The sequence below is a fragment of the Oncorhynchus clarkii genome, chromosome 5, assembly GCF_045791955.1.
Source record: "Oncorhynchus clarkii lewisi isolate Uvic-CL-2024 chromosome 5, UVic_Ocla_1.0, whole genome shotgun sequence".
NCBI lineage: Eukaryota > Metazoa > Chordata > Actinopteri > Salmoniformes > Salmonidae > Oncorhynchus > Oncorhynchus clarkii.
Window position 1 is genome coordinate 73634946 of NC_092151.1, and position 18695 is coordinate 73653640.

At 40.0% G+C, this 18695-nt stretch overlaps 1 protein-coding gene across 1 annotated transcript; it reads right to left on the bottom strand.

Annotated features, from left to right (window-relative positions):
* Window positions 1-5523: 5523 nt before the first annotated feature.
* Window positions 5524-14950, bottom strand: LOC139410209 (neuromedin-U-like). The gene is made up of 9 exons (XM_071155674.1): window positions 14800-14950; window positions 12716-12771; window positions 12501-12548; window positions 12204-12257; window positions 11275-11307; window positions 11075-11125; window positions 9794-9874; window positions 5803-5856; window positions 5524-5712 (listed from the first exon to the last, which is right to left on the bottom strand). Exons 1-9 carry the CDS (start codon window positions 14948-14950, stop codon window positions 5677-5679), a joined length of 564 nt encoding a protein of 187 aa, XP_071011775.1. The 3' UTR covers window positions 5524-5676.
* Window positions 14951-18695: the final 3745 nt, after the last annotated feature.

Sequence of the window (18695 nt, forward strand, 5' to 3'; positions counted from 1 at the left end):
TAACAAGAAATTTGTGGAGTGGTTGAAAAATGAGTTTTCAACCTGAATGTATGTAAAATTCCGACTTCAACTGTACGTTAGACAAATCATCAGAAATAAAGGTATTGTAAAGCAGTTGGCTACGTAGCACAGTGTTGTATGCCATTTCTGCCCCATGCAACATTATACAAGATCACCTTTTTTCCGTGACTTGTAATCTGATACAGTATCGCCTGTCTCTCTGCTTGAAATTCATCAGTTTAGAGTGTATCAATGAAATTCAGATGAGCGGAATATATTGTTACTGTATACAACCTAGGTATTTCTGCAGTGCATTGAACAGAACAATATAATTCCAAATGTTAGCACATTGTGACTAATTTCACTTTGTCCTATTGAAGCCACCTGACTGATGGAGAATGATTTAATATTTATAGCCACATCCATATGTGATTTGTTTTTTAAAATGTTTGTCAAATTTATACATTTATGAGGTGAACATATGCATTTACAGTGTTCGGCAATCAGCTGTTATCAAACTATATTCGTTAGTTTTTATTAAATCACATTGGTGCAATTTTCACAAGTATGTGGTACATTTTTACAACTCTTAGTACAAATTTCCAAACAGATAATCAAAAAGGCAGTTGTTTCAAAACTGTAAGCTAATTTTCAATTGACTAAAAGTTCAACACAAAAAATCATACAATCACTAATCAGTGTTTCATCTAGAAATACATGTTTCACATTGCAACATATGTTCATATAAAGTAATTGCCTTTCACAATACAATATACACATTAGTTTTTATATGATTATCTTCTCAATTAAAAAAACAAACATTTTATTATTACAAAATCTTTAATTGATGATCACTAAAGGAGGAAGTACCAGTGACTCGCTCAATACGGAAATGGTCAGACAATGCTACAGGACTGTTTTGCTAGCACAGACTGGAATGTTTTGGGATTCATCCAATGGCATTGAGGAGTATATCACCTCAGTCTCAGGCTTCATCAATATGTGCATCGACAACGTCATCCCCCAGTGACCGTACGTACATATCCCAACCAGAAGCCATGGATTCCAGGCAACATCCACACCGAGTTAAAAGCCTAGATCTGCCGCTTTCAAGAAGTGACACTAAACCAGACGCTTATAAGAAATCCTGCTATGCCCTCCGACGAACCGTCAAACAGGCAAAGCGTCCATACAGAATTAAGACTGAATCCTACTACACTAGCTCTGACACTCATCGGATGTGGCAGGGCTTGCAAACTATTACGGACTACAAAAGGAAAAGCAGCCGCAAGCTGCCCAGTGATGCAAGCCTACCAGATGGGCTAAATGTCTTTTGTGCTCGCTTCGAGGCAAGCAACACTGAAGCATGCATGAGAGCACCAGCTATTCTGGACGATTGTGTGATCACACGCTCCATAGCCGATGTGAGCAAGACCTTTAAACAGGTCAACATTCACAAAGCCGAGGGGCCAGACAGATTACCAGGATGTGTACTCAGAGCATGCGCAGACCAACTGGAAAGTGTCTTCACTGACATTTTCAACCTCTCCCTGACAGTCTGTAATACCTACATGTTTCAAGCAGACCACCATAGTCCCTGTGCCTAAGAAAGCGAAGGTAACCTGCCTAAATGACTACCGCCCCGTAGCACTCACGTCGGTAGCCAAGAAGTGGCCAAGCATGATTCCAACACCATCATTACGTTTGCTGACGACACCTCAGTAGTACGCCTGATCACCGACAACGATGACACAGCCTATAGGTAGGAGGTCAGAGACAACAACCTCTCCCTCAACATGAGCAAGACTAAGGAGATGATCATGGACTACAGGGAAAGGGAGGTTCGAACATGCCCCCATTCACATCGATCACCAACAAACTATCATGGTCCAAGTCAGGAGACTTGGCATGGGTGCCCCAGATCCTCAATAAGTTCTACAGCTGCTCCATCGAGACCGGTTGCATCACTGCCTGGTATGGAAACTGCTCGGCATCTGACCGTAAGGCGTTACAGAGGGTAGTGCTTACAGCCCAGTACATCACTGGGGCCAAGCTTCCTGCCATCCATGACCTTTACACTAGGTGGTGTCAGAGGAAGGCCCAAAATATTGTCAAAGACTCCAGTCACTCAAGTCATAGACCGTTCCCTCTGCTACCGCACAGCAAAGCGGTACCGGAGCTTGTCTTGGTCAAAAGGCTCCTTAACAGCTTCTACCCCCAAGCCATAAAATTGCTGAACAATTATACAAATGGCCACCAGGACTTGATTTATTTGACCCCCCCCCCTTTGTTTTTACACTGCTGCTACTCGCAGTTTACTATCTACGCATAGTCACTTTACTCCTACCTACATGTACAAATTACCTCGACTAACCTTTACCCCCGCACATTGACTCGGTACCTGCCACCCCAGTCATAGACTGTTCTCTCTACTACCGCATGGCAAGGGGTACCGGAGTGCCAAGTCTAGGACAAAAAGGCACCTCAACAGTTTTTACCCCCAAGCCATATGACTCCTAAACCGGTAACCAGATGGTTACCCAGACTATTTGCATTGTGTGCCAACCCCCCCCCCCCCCCCCAACCCATCTTTTACGCTGCTGCTACTCTCCTGTTTATCTTATATGTATAGTCACTTTAACTATACATTCATGTACATACTACCTCAATTGGCCCGACCAACCAGTGCTCCCGCACATTGGCTATCCGGGCTATCTGCATTGTGTCCCATCACCCACCAAACCCTCTTTTTACGCTAATGCTACTCTCTGTTCATCATATATATGTATAGTCACTTTAACCATACCCACATGTACATACTACCTCAATAAGCCTGACTAACCAGTGTCTGCATATAGCCTTGCTACTCTTTTTTTCAAATGTCTTTTTACTGTTTTATTTCTTTACTTACCTACACACACACACTATTTTTTCTCCGCACTATTGGTTAGAGCCTATAAGTAAGCATTTCACTGTAAACTTTGATTTGATATAGAATAAAAATGTATACTTTGTTTTCTGTTACCTAAAAACTATTCATATCAGTGTCACTCCTTTTTCCTTTCTTGTATCTCACTGTGGGAGTATTTATTTGAAAGAAGTATCTGAAGACAGCGGACTGACAGTGACACATTAATCCATGAGCAGGCTGCGGTGCCCTGGCAAGCCAGAGCTGGGTGGGGGGGTTGAGGTGGGTGGGGGTGTGAAACGACAAGCATCCCCAAGACAACTCTCTGAGTGTGAGATCTCAGCCAAGCGGAAAGCCTATGTTCTGTCACCAGCCAGAATGCTCTGTCAAAGGGTGAGAGAAGGCCTGGTAAAATACAATACCTGCCAACTAGACATAATATTGCACCAGATAAAACAGAAGACTGACACACATCTGTATCGTAGGATCCATGCCAAATCTTTTTAGTTTCCTGAGGGGGAATAGGCTTTGTCGTGCCCTCTTCACGACTGTCTTGGTGTGTTTGGACCATTCTAGTTTGTTGTTGATGTGGACACCAAGGAATTTGAAGCTCTCAACCTGCTCCACTACAGCCCAGTCGATGAAAATGGGGACGTGCTCGGTGCTCCTTTTCCTGTAGTCCACAATCATCCCCTTAGTCTTGGTTTTGTATATTCTAGACCAGACAAAAACATTAATTATGCTTCAATGCTGAAAGGTAAATACAATTAGTAAGTCATCAGAATAAGTTTAGTTCTTCACCTGAATGTAATAGTTGGTAGCTGAAACAATTTGATAATATATAACTAACTATACATGCCATTTAGCAGAAGCTTTTATCCAGAGCAACTTAGTCATGCGTGCATACATTTTACATATGGGTGGCCAGGGGAATCAAACCCATAATCCTGGCATTGCAAATTCCAATGCTCTACCAACTGAGCCATACAGAACCATACAGGACTATGGGTGGGAGGCTGAAGGAGTTGGGAGTGTGAAACGACAAGCCACCCCCAAGACAACTCTCTGAGTGTGAGAACTCAGCCAAGTGCAAAGCATGTGATCTGTCACCAGCCAGAATGCTCTGTCAAAGGATGAGAAGGGCTGGTAAAATACAACTTATTTAACCTTTATTTAACTAGGCAAGTCCGTTAAGAACAAATTCCTATTTACGATGACGGCCTACACAATACCTGCCAGCTGGACATAATATTGCACCAGATAAAACAGAAGACGTACACACATCTGTATCATGATGCAGGATCCATTACAGTTTTTTTCAATCCCTTCAGTGCAATTTTCAGAAGTAAAGACTGTGGCACTAAAACTAAACAGTTAATCAAAATGGCTCATGTTTCAAAACTCTAGAACCAAATTCTCAGTCACTTGTTCACTGCACCAAATCACTCTTTCAATTTGAATAGATATTCAATCTGCTTTTTAAAATGCAATATTGACTTTACTTTTGAAATTATTTTCTTGAAAAAAAAAAATTTTAAAAAAAAAAAAAAAAAAAAAAATAATAATAATAATTTCTTCTTCGCCTAATTTCAGTTTGTGACAAAATAAGCAAGTATAGTGTAGAGAATCATTGGACCATCTAAACCACCATAAAATATATATTTACCTAACTAAAAATATTGTATTTTCAAAACCGAAAGTAAAAGATGCAAAAATAAATGTAAGAACGGGAAGCATAAAAATAGCGCACATAGTCTAAGAAGTGTTAGATCTGTTCTATGTGAATTTGGTTGGGTCGCCCAAACTTAACTATCACTTAATTAATCCTCTCAAAACCGAAAACTACTGAACCAAAATGATAGTGCCTAGTCAACAGTTTTTTTTCAATTGTTCTTGTGCTAGTTTCACAAGTATGTGGGGAATTTTCTAAATTCTTAGTACAAAACTCCAAACGGGAACACTTGTTATGCAGCCAGTCTTAAAGTCATTGGTATATTCCCACCGGGCACAGACGTCAGTTCAAAGTCTAGTTAATTTACATTTGCTTGAGTTGTCAACTAACGTGAATTCAATGTGAAATCAACAAAAGAATGTCAGCTTGTCATATGATTTAGGTTCAAACTTGGATTAAAAAAAATACGAAATCCAATCAGTTTTCCATGTTGATTCAATGTCATAAAATGTATTTTGGGGGGTTTAAATGACGTTAAATCAACGTTGTTTCCACCAGTTTTTGTACAGTGCATTGAGACAATAAGCAGCCTTTCTGGTCTAGTCTGTTTAGAAAGGTGGATTTGAATCATAACAGAATGTGGTGCAGCACAATCGTGTTGGGTGAGATCTCAATCTTGTGTTATTATAGGAGATGTTTCAGAGAAAGACAACATTTGTGTGTGTAGTTTTTTTTGAGCACACTAAGTAGGCTATAGTAACGAATATTTCAGCTAACACACATACACACTCCGCTTTTGTGTTCACTGACAATTTTACAGTTGAGCCAGGACCTCTTTGTGCAAGTTTATTTTGCAGTATCTGTCTTTCTGCAAAATCATGCCACCACAAAAATAACCATAACAATGCTTTTAATTCAAGACACCTCGTAACACAAATAAGACTTTTGGACCAACAAAGACAATTTTATTTGGATTCTTTCATTTCATTGTGTACATTCAACATCACTGTACAATGATCATTAAGGGGTTGTTGCAGAGGTCTGGACCACTCTATGAAGGTTGTGGCTGTTCAGTTCAATACCTCATACCTTACATTTAATCAAATTCTAGGGATCTTCTTCCATTTCTTGGCTGTAAGTAAGATAAGGAAATGTTACTGATGAATGAAATCAAACATTTTAACAGAGTTTATTCCTGTGCTCTGAATGTGTGTATTCATACCCGATATAAGAAGTATCCTCTGCTCTGAATTCCCTCAGGTCCTTGGAGATCATCCTAAACAGAAGGCACAGCAGGACAGAATATATCAATGAACAGGTGCTCTACATTCAGGTATGGTCTCATTTGAGTATGGCAGTATTTATTCAGCCGACAACTGCTTCCAGACAAAAAGAAAGTCTTACAATTTCAATTGGAACAGAAAGCAGTGTGCTAGATGTTGAAGCTTATTTCCACTTATTTCATTCTTTCGTAGGCAAAACCATTAGAGTAGAGATCACTCCCATTGACTTTCCACCGTAAACAGACACACACTAAGCTGAGCACTTTTCCTCTCACAGTTCTGCTGTAGCTACTATGTCAACGCCAATCCCATGTAGGATGACGGATTAATTATGTTGAGTTTAAGCACAGCAATGTGGAAGTTCACCTGTCAGATGCACTAATTTTAGACCGTAATTACCTGCATCATGGAAAAGAACAGCTAATGTAGACAGAGCGAGTACAGAGTGACAGTATGTGTGTAAAAAAAAGGTAGCCTCGTTACGCACAATGAATAACATGCATATACTGTACACACAGACATCACATACATAGTCTCATTATAGGGTAACACACTGAAAAAATGACAAATCCTGTACACATTGTCAAAGTGAAAAGAGCATATCCTCCAGATGCCCTATATTGACTCCTGAGTGGTGCAGCGGCACTGCATCTCAGTGCTACAGACCCTGGTTCGATCCCGGGCTGTATTACAGCCAGCCGTTTTCGGGAGTCCCATAGGGTGGTGCACAATTGGCCCAGCGTCGTCCAGGTTAGGGTTTAGCCGGGATCGGCCGTCATTGCAAGATCTTACAAGATCTTTCATTTGATCATTACTATAACAAAGTATTGTAAATTGTGGTGGCTTTGTTGTAAACTCAGCAATAAAAGAAACAGCCCTTTTCAGGACCCTGTCTTTCAAAGATAATTAGTAAAAATCCAAATAACTTCACAGATCTTCATTGGAAAGTGTTTAAAAACTGTTTCCCATACTTGTTCAATGAACCATAAACAATTAATGAACATGTACCTGTGGAACAGTCGTTAAGACACTAACAGCTTACAGACGGTAGGCAATTAAGGTCACAGTTATGAAAACTTAGGCGACCGAACCTAAAGAGGCCTTTCTACTGACTATGGAAAAACACCAAAAGAAAGATGCCCAGGGTCCCTGCTCACCTGCGTGAACGTGCCTTAGGCATGCTACAAGGAGGCATGCAGATGTGGCCAGGGCAATAAATTGCAATGTCCGTACTGTGAGACACCTAAGACAGCACTACAGGGAGACAGGACGGACAGCTGATCATCCTCGCAGTGGCAGACCACATGTAACAACACCTGCACAGGATCGGTACATCTGAACATCACACCTGCGGGACAGGTACAGGATGGCAACAACAACTGCCCGAGTTACACCAGGAACACACAATCCCTCCATCAGTGCTCAGACTGTCCTCAATAGGCTGAGAGAGGCTGGACTGAGGGCTTGTAGGCCTGTTGTAAGGCAGGTCCTCACCAGACATCACCGGCAACAACTTTGCCTATGGGCACAAACCCACTGTCGCTGGACCAGACAGGACTGGCAAAAAGTGCTCTTCACTGATGAGTCACGGTTTTGTCTCACCAGGGGAGATGGTCATATTCATGTTTATCGTCGAAGGAATGCGCGTTCCCCCGAGACCTGTACTCTGGAGCGGGATCGATTTGGAGGTGGAGGGTTTGTCGTGGTCTGGGGCGGTGTGTCACAGCATGAGCTTGTTGTCATTGCAGACAATCTCAATGCTGTGCAAGACATCCTCCTCCCTCATGTGGTACCCTTCCTGCAGGCTCATCCTGACATGACCCTCCAGCATGACAATGCCACCAACAACACTGCTCGTTCTGTGCGTGATTTGCTGCAAGACAGGAATGTCAGTGTTCTGCCATGGACAGTGAAGAGCCCGGATCTCAATCCCATTGAGCACGTCTGGGACCTGTTGGATCGGAGGGTGAGGGCTAGGGTCATTCCCCCCAGAAATGTCTGGGAACTTGCAGTTGCCTTGGTGGAAGAATGGGGTAACATCTCACAGCAAGACCTGGCAAATCTGGTGCAGTCCATGAGGAGGAGATGCACTGCAGTACTTAATACAGCTGGTGGCCACACCAGATACTGACTGTTACTTTTGATTTTGACCCCCCCTTTGTTCAGGGACACATGATTCCATTTCTGTTAGTCACATGTCTGTGGAACTTGTTCAGTTTATGTCTCAGTTGTTGAATCTTGATATGTACAAATATTTACACATGTTAAGTTTGCTGAAAATGAACGCAGTTGACACTGAGAGGACGTTTCTTTTTTTGCTAAATAAATAATAATAATTTGGTGGGTGCCTATATTCTATTTCACACATGTACAAGTGTGTATTAATACGCATGTGTGAATTAGAATAGTTTTTTTTGCATATCCGAAATCTCCCTGAGACACTCTTGGAGAATGGGGCCATGGTCTGCTATTATCAACGGCAACCCTGGAGCAATTAGGAGTAAGTTCCTTGCTCAAGGGCACATTGACAGATTTTTGACGTTGTCGGCTCGGGGATTCAAACTAGCGACCGGCCCAATGCTCTAAACGCTAGGCTACCTGCCACCAGCTAATAAAATATTACCGTAGGGGTCTCCAACAAGTCAATCGTGAGCTACCAGTAGCTCGCAGACCACCTATGAGTAGCTAGCCAAACAGTTATGAAAGTACATGCAATGTTCACGTGTTCCAGAGCAAGCTGTCATAAATAAATCTCACATATACCAGACAGCCAAGCTCCCAGCTACTGTCTAACCAACTCAACATTAACATTATCCCACACCTGGTTAGCCACTATTGGCTTAAAAAGCCAAACCTAACACTGTCTGGCAATTAGTTCCAGCAATATTGCCCCTTTATATCTGTGCGGTGCGGACCTTTGTCTATCACTCCGTGTGTAGCCAGTAGTGATGGGTCATTCGCAAACCATTGGCTCTTTTTGAACGCCTCTTTTTGGTGAACATTGGCTCCCATATTTGCATACTTTTACCACTGCTTTTTGACCTCCAGGCGTCGATTATCTGCAGATAAATTATAAAAACATTATCTGAAGATGGTAATTCCTCAGTGCAGGAACAATATAGTGAGGAGAGAGCCTCATCCTAGTCCAAGCAAATCTTTTCAGTGTGTAACTGTCTTCATTTATTTTGTAGGCAATCTAATAATTGTCAGGAAATGTTTTATTTGAACTCACATTTCACGATCTGACATAATGTTAGGTAATGTTTTAGGCTTTAAAATGGTTTTAGGTCTATTTCTAAGCATTACCTAACAAAGAGCCACTTGGGAGCCAAAGGTCTCTTTTAGGTGAACTGAACCAAATGATCCGGCTCAAAGAAAAGACTCGGAATGCCCATCACAGTGTGATAGTTTTCCCAAAACCTTCTCAATTAAATGTTAACTGCAAAGTAGGCTTACCTGGCAGAAATATATCATGAGTAGGTACAGTATATAATTTGTATCTATTGTTATTTTCAAACTTTGCAATGAAATGAGCAGCAACAGTACAGAACCATTAGTAGCTTGTGACATGTTTCATTTTTTTAAAGTAGCTCTCATTCTAGAAAAGGTTGGAGACCCCTGGATTAGTGTGATATTTCCTCTCCAAAGAATCTATTTGTTTTATTTGTCACATGCGCCGAATACAACAGCTGTAGACCTTATAGTGAAATGTTTACTTACAGGCCCTTAACCAACAATGCATAAAATAAAAATAAAAATAAATAATTAAAGAGCAGCAGTAAAATAACAATAGCGAGGCTATATACGGGGGGTACCGGTACAGAGTCAATGTGCAGGGGCACCGGTTAGTCGAGGTAATATGTACATGTAGGTAGAGTTATTCAAGTTATGACGCAGATATGTAAAAAGGAACATGCAGATGGTACATACGCGGACCACAAACTCCTCTCCTCTCTCTCGTCTGGTATTGAGTTGAGGAACTAGCTGCAGGAGAGGATGCATCACAGGGGACTGACACATCCACCAAACATACGGACAGACATGAAGAAACATGAGAACCATGAACAACTGCTCTGAGACAGAGACAAAATGGTGGGAGCTGTAGAGAGGACTCCATATACACACACACATTACCACTAGACACCCCATCCACACCCCACACACACGCCTCAGTACAACCCTGTGTTCATTTGCAGACTCTGCATTCATGTTTAGATCAACAAAGCACATAGTGACAACACGCTCTCCCCATGCAGGCCATGCACAATGTCTAGGAAATACGTCATATTTTCATTGTTATCTGGTTGACATATTTTACATTTTGTCAACAGCTTGATTTTACTGTGCTAACATCCTCTGAGGATAAACTATAACAAACCTTTGCAAAGCCAATCTCTGCCCAGTGACTGTAAACAAAGCTATATCCTAAATGAATAAATGAAGCCTTCACTAGAAATGGAGGATGGCATTTTGGTTCCATTACAATAAGTTGGAGACTTGAGAAGAAAATGGTTGGCACTTAAAAATACAGTCTGCCATGAATTATTCAGATGGGGCAGAAAATGTATCCGTTCCTTGTCATTTCTGTTGATCTAATTTACACTGATGGTGTTCCCCACGTCAGTCAAACTGATGACGCAGCGGAAGGGAGGGAGGCATGAGGAATTCAAAGTAACTTGTGCAAACAAGACAAGATATATGGATGTGGACACATGCCGCACCTAAAATTGTTTCCAATAAAGTGTGCATCTTGCATGTAGAGCAAGAGACAAGGAGAAGGGAAGCCCTGTGACAGGGGGAGCAGTGCTTTTCCAACTTTCTTTATACCACAGAAAACTATGGTATTCTCTATACCAAGAACCAGAAATGTAGGGGACTATCTCCTTTGAGGACAGCTATTGAGAACTGGCTATGTTAACAATCTGAGGGACTGGGCAGCAATGGGGTCTGTGTTTGTCTGCGTGCATGCATTTTGAGAAGGTAAGAGCTGGGTAATGTAATATGCAGAAGAGTGTGCAATTCATGCCTCATAATATTTTGGTTACTCTGGAAATAAAAACTAAGCTAAAACGTAACACATTTTCAGGATAAAAAATCATGTTCTAGAGTAAATAAGTCATACAATACTAAAAGCACAGTACAAGTAACAAAGAATAAAAAAATTCAGTGTGCCTTGGCAAGCAGTGCAAAGTGAACTTTAACCCAACTTACCGCCCCCTCTGTTAGGCCAGCACCTTGTTGCTTAGCATAATGAAATAAAAACTATACACAAGCAAACACACACACACACACACACAAATAAAATTGTTGATTGCATTGATTGCATCCCTTCACTAAAGGGAACATATTTCAATAGACAGATGAAAGACTTGATGAAGCAGACATGATAAAACCGACAATGTCACACTTACCCTTTTACTAGGATTGTCCCGCACTTTAATGTCCTGCAATGACAAGAAAACAAAACTACATTTACGATTGGAAATGATTAAAGGAGTAATTCACTATTTTACAACTTGATGTTAGATGGTTCCTCACCCTGAAAGTAGTCTATGAGCCAGGAGAAACTGTAATCCATGGTCCAGTTTCTTTCAACAGCCATTACAAACTTCAGCTAACTTTAACCACTGCTATTTAAAAATCTATGGAAATGATAGTGGCACATGTGCATGTTTAAAAAATATGTCCAAATCACCTGAAATCAACTATATTTGGTTTGATGTTACTTAAAGGTGATTTGGCCATTTAAAAAGAACTCACGTACCGCCATCACTTCCATAGATTTTTCACTAGAGGTGGACAAAGGGTAGCTGAAGTTTGTAATGGCTGTTTGAAGAAAACTGAACCATGGATTCATGAACTACTCCTTTAAACACTGCATATACACTGAGTGTACAAAACTCTTTCCATGACAGACTGACCAGGTGAAAGCTACGATCCCTTACTGATGTCCCTTGTTAAATCAACTTCAATCAGAGTAGATGAAGGGGAGGAGACAGGTAAAAAAATGATGATTTAGCCTTGAGAGAATTGAGACATGGATTGTGTATGTGCCATTCAGAGGGTGAACATACAGCCAACTTTACACAACAGTGGGAAGCATTGGAGCAACATGGGCCAGCATCCCTGTGGAACGCTTTCGACAACTTGTAGAGTCCATGCTCCGACAAATTGAGGCTGTTTTGAGGGAATCTCAATAGTAGGAGGTGTTCTTAATGTGTTGTACACTCAGTGTATGTGCAACTGTGCTGTGCTCACAGAACAGAATAAACCACTATGTGTGTACATGTGATATGATTATTGTTTGAGCTACTATGCTGGAACATGAAGGGTGGAATACCTTAGACTTCTGTACAAGGATTAACACACAGAGTTCTCCCAAAACATCAGGTGTCTAGAGTAGCAACCAGAGAGCAAGGGGGAGGTGAGAGAAAGAATCTGATACAGTTGTACAGACTTTTTCATTTCAAGCCTGTAAGTGACTACCGTAGTTCAATTTGATCATAATTGGAATTGATCCTGAACTTGAAAATATACGAAAGTGAGAAAACATTGAACATGCATCTTTCCCTTCAGTGCTTTTTTTGTACCTTTATTTAACTTCCTTTGATAATTTCATAATTCTAGTCTTACTCACCCGAAATGGCAGGTCTGCAGAAAAGTAGGATGAGCACACATCTTCAAGCTATGGGAGACAAGACAGGTGAGTGCTGTTATGAGAGGGGGAGTGAAAAATACACATCTCTTTGTTTCAAAGGAAAGCAACAACTCACAGTCTTAGTTTGGGAAAATGTATTGACACAGAGAGTGAGAGAGAGAGAGAAAGAGATGTGCTTTGGTTCTGTGGCCTACCTGGTTGAGAAGCTGGTCCTGGTATATATTTGCTCTCTGCTGTTGTATTGGAACACCTTCCATTGAAACAGACAGACACAAGAATCATTACATCTCTATCATCATATTGATGCTGTAGCAGTAAGGTGGTAGGAGTGTGCAGATTGTGATTACACAGCCATAACAATCCACTTCCAGTGCATCACGGATATCAATTAATGCATTTTAACAACATAACATAAGGATGGGGACTTGGAGAATGCATTGAAGCTTTCCTACACTCTTAGAAAAAAAGGGTTCCAAAAGGATTCTTTGGTCATCCCCATAGAACCCTTTTTGGTTTCAGGTAGAACCCTCTGTAAAAAGGTTACTTCAAAGGGTTCCCCTACGGGGACAGCCAAAGAACCCTTTTAGGTTTTAGCTAACTTTTTAAGAGTATGTTATGCTGTAATCATATCTGTTCATATTCAAAAATTCATAGTGACCAACAAATTGAGGCTGTGCTTCTACATCTGCATTGCTTGCTGTTTGGGGTTTTAGACTGGGTTTCTGTATAGCACTTTGTAACATCGGTAGATGTAAAAGGGGCTTTATAAATAAATACATTTGATTGATTGATCAGTCAAAGCCGCATCAAATTGCTCAATGTCACAGAAAATAACCCTTAACAAATATAATTTATCACGTCACTGAAGAGGGATTGACACAGTTGCCATTGTAAATCTATTTATGTTTCAATTATTTGTGATATTATTGCTGTTTGGAGCCAAATCCAAGCCACTGTTAGGAGTCATTAAGATTTTAGCACGTAGGGCTCACCGATTGGTGTCACCTCATTAGTCAGTATGTGTTACACCTGTACTGGTTACCATCTTGTTAGTGGGAAGGTGTTTCACCTGTGCTAGCCCAGGTACTATTTAAGAGTGGCTGACCCAGTGCTCCAGTTGTTTTGATGGATGCGGAGGGTTAACACCTTTAGTTGGCACACCCTTTTTTGTGTTCTATACAAACAATCCTTTATTTGATTTTGTTTGCTTCCTGTCTTTATTAAGTTTGGTGTGGGTTTTTCTTTTGTTTGCAAATTTAGTGGGCGCTGATGGTGGATGTCTTTAAGGTTTCAGTTGTTGTTGCTTGTCAACTTTCAGTGGACAACCCCATGAGTGTCTTTCAGAATCCCTCCTAAAACCCCACGTTTCATTTTGGTTGTTGGTCAGTGACTCTCTGTTAGTTCCCCTTCTGTTTGAGTGAAATGTTTTGCTTTAGAACACTCAAATCCACATTTTACAGAATATTACCAAAACATTAGGAGTTCCTCCGCAACTGATGTATGTTATGTATATGGTTATGTGGAGGCATTCGAGTAAAAGTATAATTACGTACTAGAACAACAGGCTGAAGTCGCATTAGGCCTACTGGTGGGTGCAGCTTCTTTCTATATGCTTAGGCTACACCAGTTCTCTATGCTGCACAGATTAGAATAAATACAATTCCAGTCAGAGAAAATCCCATAACGAAAATACAGTCTTGGATAATAGGTTATTAACCAACAAGACACCAGGGCCTCTTCATAACAAAATAAACTTACAAATTGAAAGTGCTGAAGTATGTCAAATATTTCTCAAACCTTCTCTCCGTTGCGCAAGAATGCGTAATTACGCACAATATGATTGTGGTGTAAGAATCTTGAGTTTAAACATTTATGGGTAAATTCATATTGTAAACAATTCAAATATACTGTACCTTTGGTCTACAGTTTTATTTAAGGAGAAGTAAACTCATTGCACTTTAAACCTATAACGTTTTATTTGTAAGGTAAACAAGTTCCTTTCAATCTTTTCAACATATTGTTTTTTTGCAATTTTTTTTAAACGCAAATAGATTTCAACTGAATGATTTAAATTAGCTTGTTGATTACCAATTTATGTTGAATGGTTTTGAACAACTATATGTTTCCTAAACTATTCAACTAGGCTACATCAGATCCGCAAACATGTTCCGTGGCCTAAAGTTTAACGTTTTTACATATTGACTTGGACCTATAGCAATGCATAAGTCTGTCCATATTCTATACCCAAAGCATGGTCAAAATATGTATATTTACTTACTTTTGCAGACTGGGATCGCTGAGATGAGGAGAACAAGAAGCGTGAGGCTCGTGCTGCTGAGCGTGTTCATTGCGCTGGTGCTGAGAACGCTCACGTAGCTCGCGCTGCCGCTCTGAGAGACTCTGGTTTGGCACTGAGAGGTCTTCATCATTACCGTTCTCTGGTTGCTCTTGGTTTATGTTCTAGCCGATCTGTGATTTCTAATCTTTCACGGGAACAATTTTAAAGCACGAGGTCACCCCCTCTCTACATCAATGACACTACACTGCGTCATTAATTCCACGCGTGCATACACTAGGGCCTATATAATTGATGAGTAAGGCTAGGAGGGAACGTGGTGCTATAACAGAAATAACATTCTGCCTGAACAAATAAACTAATAAGATATAAAACACCATATGTTTGACATAATATCTGAAAATATTATTAGTTTTACAATTATTTTATCGTATAGTCTAAATCCAGGCCTTTATAACACCAAACCGTAAATTAAAGGAAATAGATATTGTAGCTTAATGAATTTATATCCTCATTGTCAATCAAATGGGTTCAGACATGACAAAAAAGTGACAAGAAGTAATGAAAACACAATATTTTGTCTGCAGGAACTCGCTCTTTTTCACTCGGTCCACTTGTCCAAGTGCCTATGTATTTGTGGCATGATGTGAACGGTACAAATTTGTGTCACTACTAAAGTCTAATGGTTTTAAATGACTGTTTTGTATTGTCTGGCAACTCACTTGTAGAATTCGCTTGCAGTAGGTCTCTTAAAAAAGAGAAGCAGTGCAAGGTTATTAAACAGAGATGCCTAGTTATTCTTCTTTTGTTGATATCAGGTAACGTGCAACCTAACCCTGGCCCTGATATGCAATGTCTCCAAACCCCCTCTGATTTTAAATCAAGATATGGTTTTGGTATTTTTCATTTAAATGTACTTGTGTGTTGTCAAAAATGAATGGGGTTAGGATTGGGGCTAAATCAACTGATGCTGATGTAATTGTGTTTTCTGAAACCTGGCTCAGCAAGTCTGTTTTTGATAAGGATATTTGTATAAGTGGTTCACACTGATCAGGTTATTAAGAAAGATGGGGGTGTGGCTATATATGGCAAATCTAAATTCCCTGTAAGTGTGGCAAAGTCTGAAACTATTTGTAAACTGTTGGAATTTCTTGCTTTGAATATTGAGGTTTCAAAGGGCCTCTCTATAACTGTGATTGGCTGTTATAGACCCCCCTCTGCTCTCTATAACTGTGATTGGCTGTTATAGACCCCCCTCTGCTCTCGGTGATGCATTTTCTTCTTTGACGCACCTTATGTCTAAACTTCTTTACAGTGAAATGATCTTGATTGGTGATCTCAACTGGTGTTGGTTAAAGCCGGTGGTCTGATGATAAAATAAAAAATAAATAATTCTATGAATCTTACCCAGTTGATTAACTCACCCACTCGCCCAAATCTTAAATGCCCAGATAAATCTACCCGGATTGATTTGATATTGATAAATGTAATAAATATTCTGCGGTTGGTGTTTTTTGTAATGATTTAAGTTGTGCTATTGTTGCTGTTAGAAATACTAAGGTTCCTAAGACAAACCCACGTTTTATTCGTAAGAGAAATTTGAAGTGTTTTAATGAGCAGGCTTTCTTTCATGATTTGTTTTATTTTGACTGGAGCAAGATTGAGTTTATCCCTGATGTGGAAACTGCCTGGTAAATTCTTTCATTATGGTTTTTCCCAAATAGTAAACAAACATGCCCCATTCCGCAGGTTCAGGGTTAAAGGGCGGGATAATCCATGGTTTTCTTCTGAGCTGTCATGTATTATTCACGACCGTAATCTAGCCTGGGCTAAAGCAAGGAAATCATGTTCTGATGCTGATTGGCTTATTTTTAGGCAGTTACGAAACAAGTGTTCTTTTCTTCTCAAAAAGGCCAAGTCTGAATATGTTATGTCTGTTACCACTGATAACCTGAATGACCCTAGAAAGTTTTGGAAGGCTATTAAGTCTATGTCTGGTAACAGTAATGTTAATGAATTACCGTCATGTGTTTTGAAGGACTCTGTTGCTATATATGACAACTGAAATGCTGAATTGTTTCAATGAGCACTTTGTATCATCTGGTAGGCTGTTTGATTCAGTGTCCTCTGTCTCTGTACAAACCTGTGTGGATGAACCAGTGAGAGCTGGTCAAACTTTTAGCTTTTTGCCATTCTCAGTACAGGTGGTACATAAAGCCCTGAAATCCTTAGATCAGAGAAAGCCTGCAGGTCCTGATCTTTTGGATCCCTGCTTTTTAAATCTGGCAGCTGATTTCATAGCTGAACCACTTACATCTCTGTTCAATCTAACCCAGGGATGTAATGAAATTCCAAAAATCTGGAAATTAGCATTTGTCCTAACACTTTTAAAAGTGTTTTAAATAATTATAGGCCAATCTCAAAGCTGTCACCCCTGGTGAAAATACTTGAAACCCTTGTAAGTGAACAGCTAAAATAGTTTTTATTTACTAACTCTATTTTATCAATGTACCAATTGGGCTTTGGGAAGAAGCATCGCACAATTACAACAGCCATAAAGGTTTTAAATGATATCACTGAAGCCATTGACAAAAAAGTCTGTGTCTCACTTTTTATTGATCTCTCTAAGGCTTTTGATACAGTTGATCATGCTATACTAAGGCAGAGATTGTCGAGTGTAGGTCTTTCGGAGCATGCAGTTGCATGGTTTGCTAACTATCTGTCTGATAGAACTCAGTGCACTCAATTTGATGGGCTTACGTCTGTTAAATTGTCTGTCTTGAATGGTGTGCCCCATGGCTCTGTACTTGGTCCTCTCTTATTCACTATTTATATAAATTATTTAGACAAAAATGTCCAAAATGCACAACTTCATTTTTATGCTGATGACACTGTTATTTACTGTTGTGCCTCGTCTCTTACAAAAGCTTTACAGAATATGCAAACTGCTTTTTATACTGTTCAACATACCTTGTGTCAATTGAAGCTTATCCTCAATACTGACAAAACTGAACTAATGGTGTTTTCTAATGCAAGAAATAGACCTCTGAACCTTTCACCTATTACTACCTGTCAGGGCAAGGAGATTGAGGTTGTAACCTCATATAAATATCTTGAAATTTTAATTGATGACGGCCTCTCTTTTAAATTGCATATTCAACAATTTACAAAAAAATTGAAGCTGAAATTGGGATTTTATTTTAGGAATAAGGCCGGTTTTTCTTTTGAAGCCAGAAAGAGGCTAGTATCAGCTACATTCATGCCTTTACTAGACTATGGGGATATTTTATATATGAATGTTTCCGCTCAGTGTTTGAGATCAATTGACACTGTTTACCATGGCACTTTGAGATTTATTTTAAACTGCGAAACCTTACGCACCACTGCACTTTGTATACCAGGGTTGGCTGGCCTTCTCTAGTCACTCGTAGGCTCAGTCACTGGTATACTTTAATTTACAAAGCCATTTTGGGTTTACTACCTTTTTATTTGTGCATTTTTATTGTTCAGAAATGTGGTGGGTACTCTCTTCGTTCGCTGGACTTTATCCTGCTAACTGTTCCAAATGTCCTAACTGAATTTGGTAAAAGGGCTTTTATGTACTCTGCGCCATCTTCTTGGAACACCTTACAAAATACTTTTAAACTGGAAGAACTTGTCCCAATTGGTGTTTTTAAATCACTGATGAAGGATTTTGAGGCTGATTCCCTGACCTGTCAATGTTTTTATTTTGCTGTTTTATACTCTTGTGAATTCAATGGTTTTTACTAGATTACTTGTAGTTTTTCATGTTGTATGTCTGTCATTTTTTTGTAATGACTTGGTGCTGCCTACCTTGGCCAGGGCACTCTTGAAAAAGAGATTTTAATCTCAATGAG

Coding starts and splice junctions, on each gene's coding strand:
- LOC139410209 (XM_071155674.1), bottom strand. CDS start 14,950: ATGATGAAGACCTCTCAGTGCCAAACCAGAGTCTCTCAGAGCGGCAGC. Junction 12,549..12,715: donor AGGACCAGCTTCTCAACCAG/GTAGGCCACAGA, acceptor TGTCTCCCATAG/CTTGAAGATGTGTGCTCATC. Junction 11,126..11,274: donor GGGACAATCCTAGTAAAAGG/GTAAGTGTGACA, acceptor GCTTGTGTATAG/TTTTTATTTCATTATGCTAA.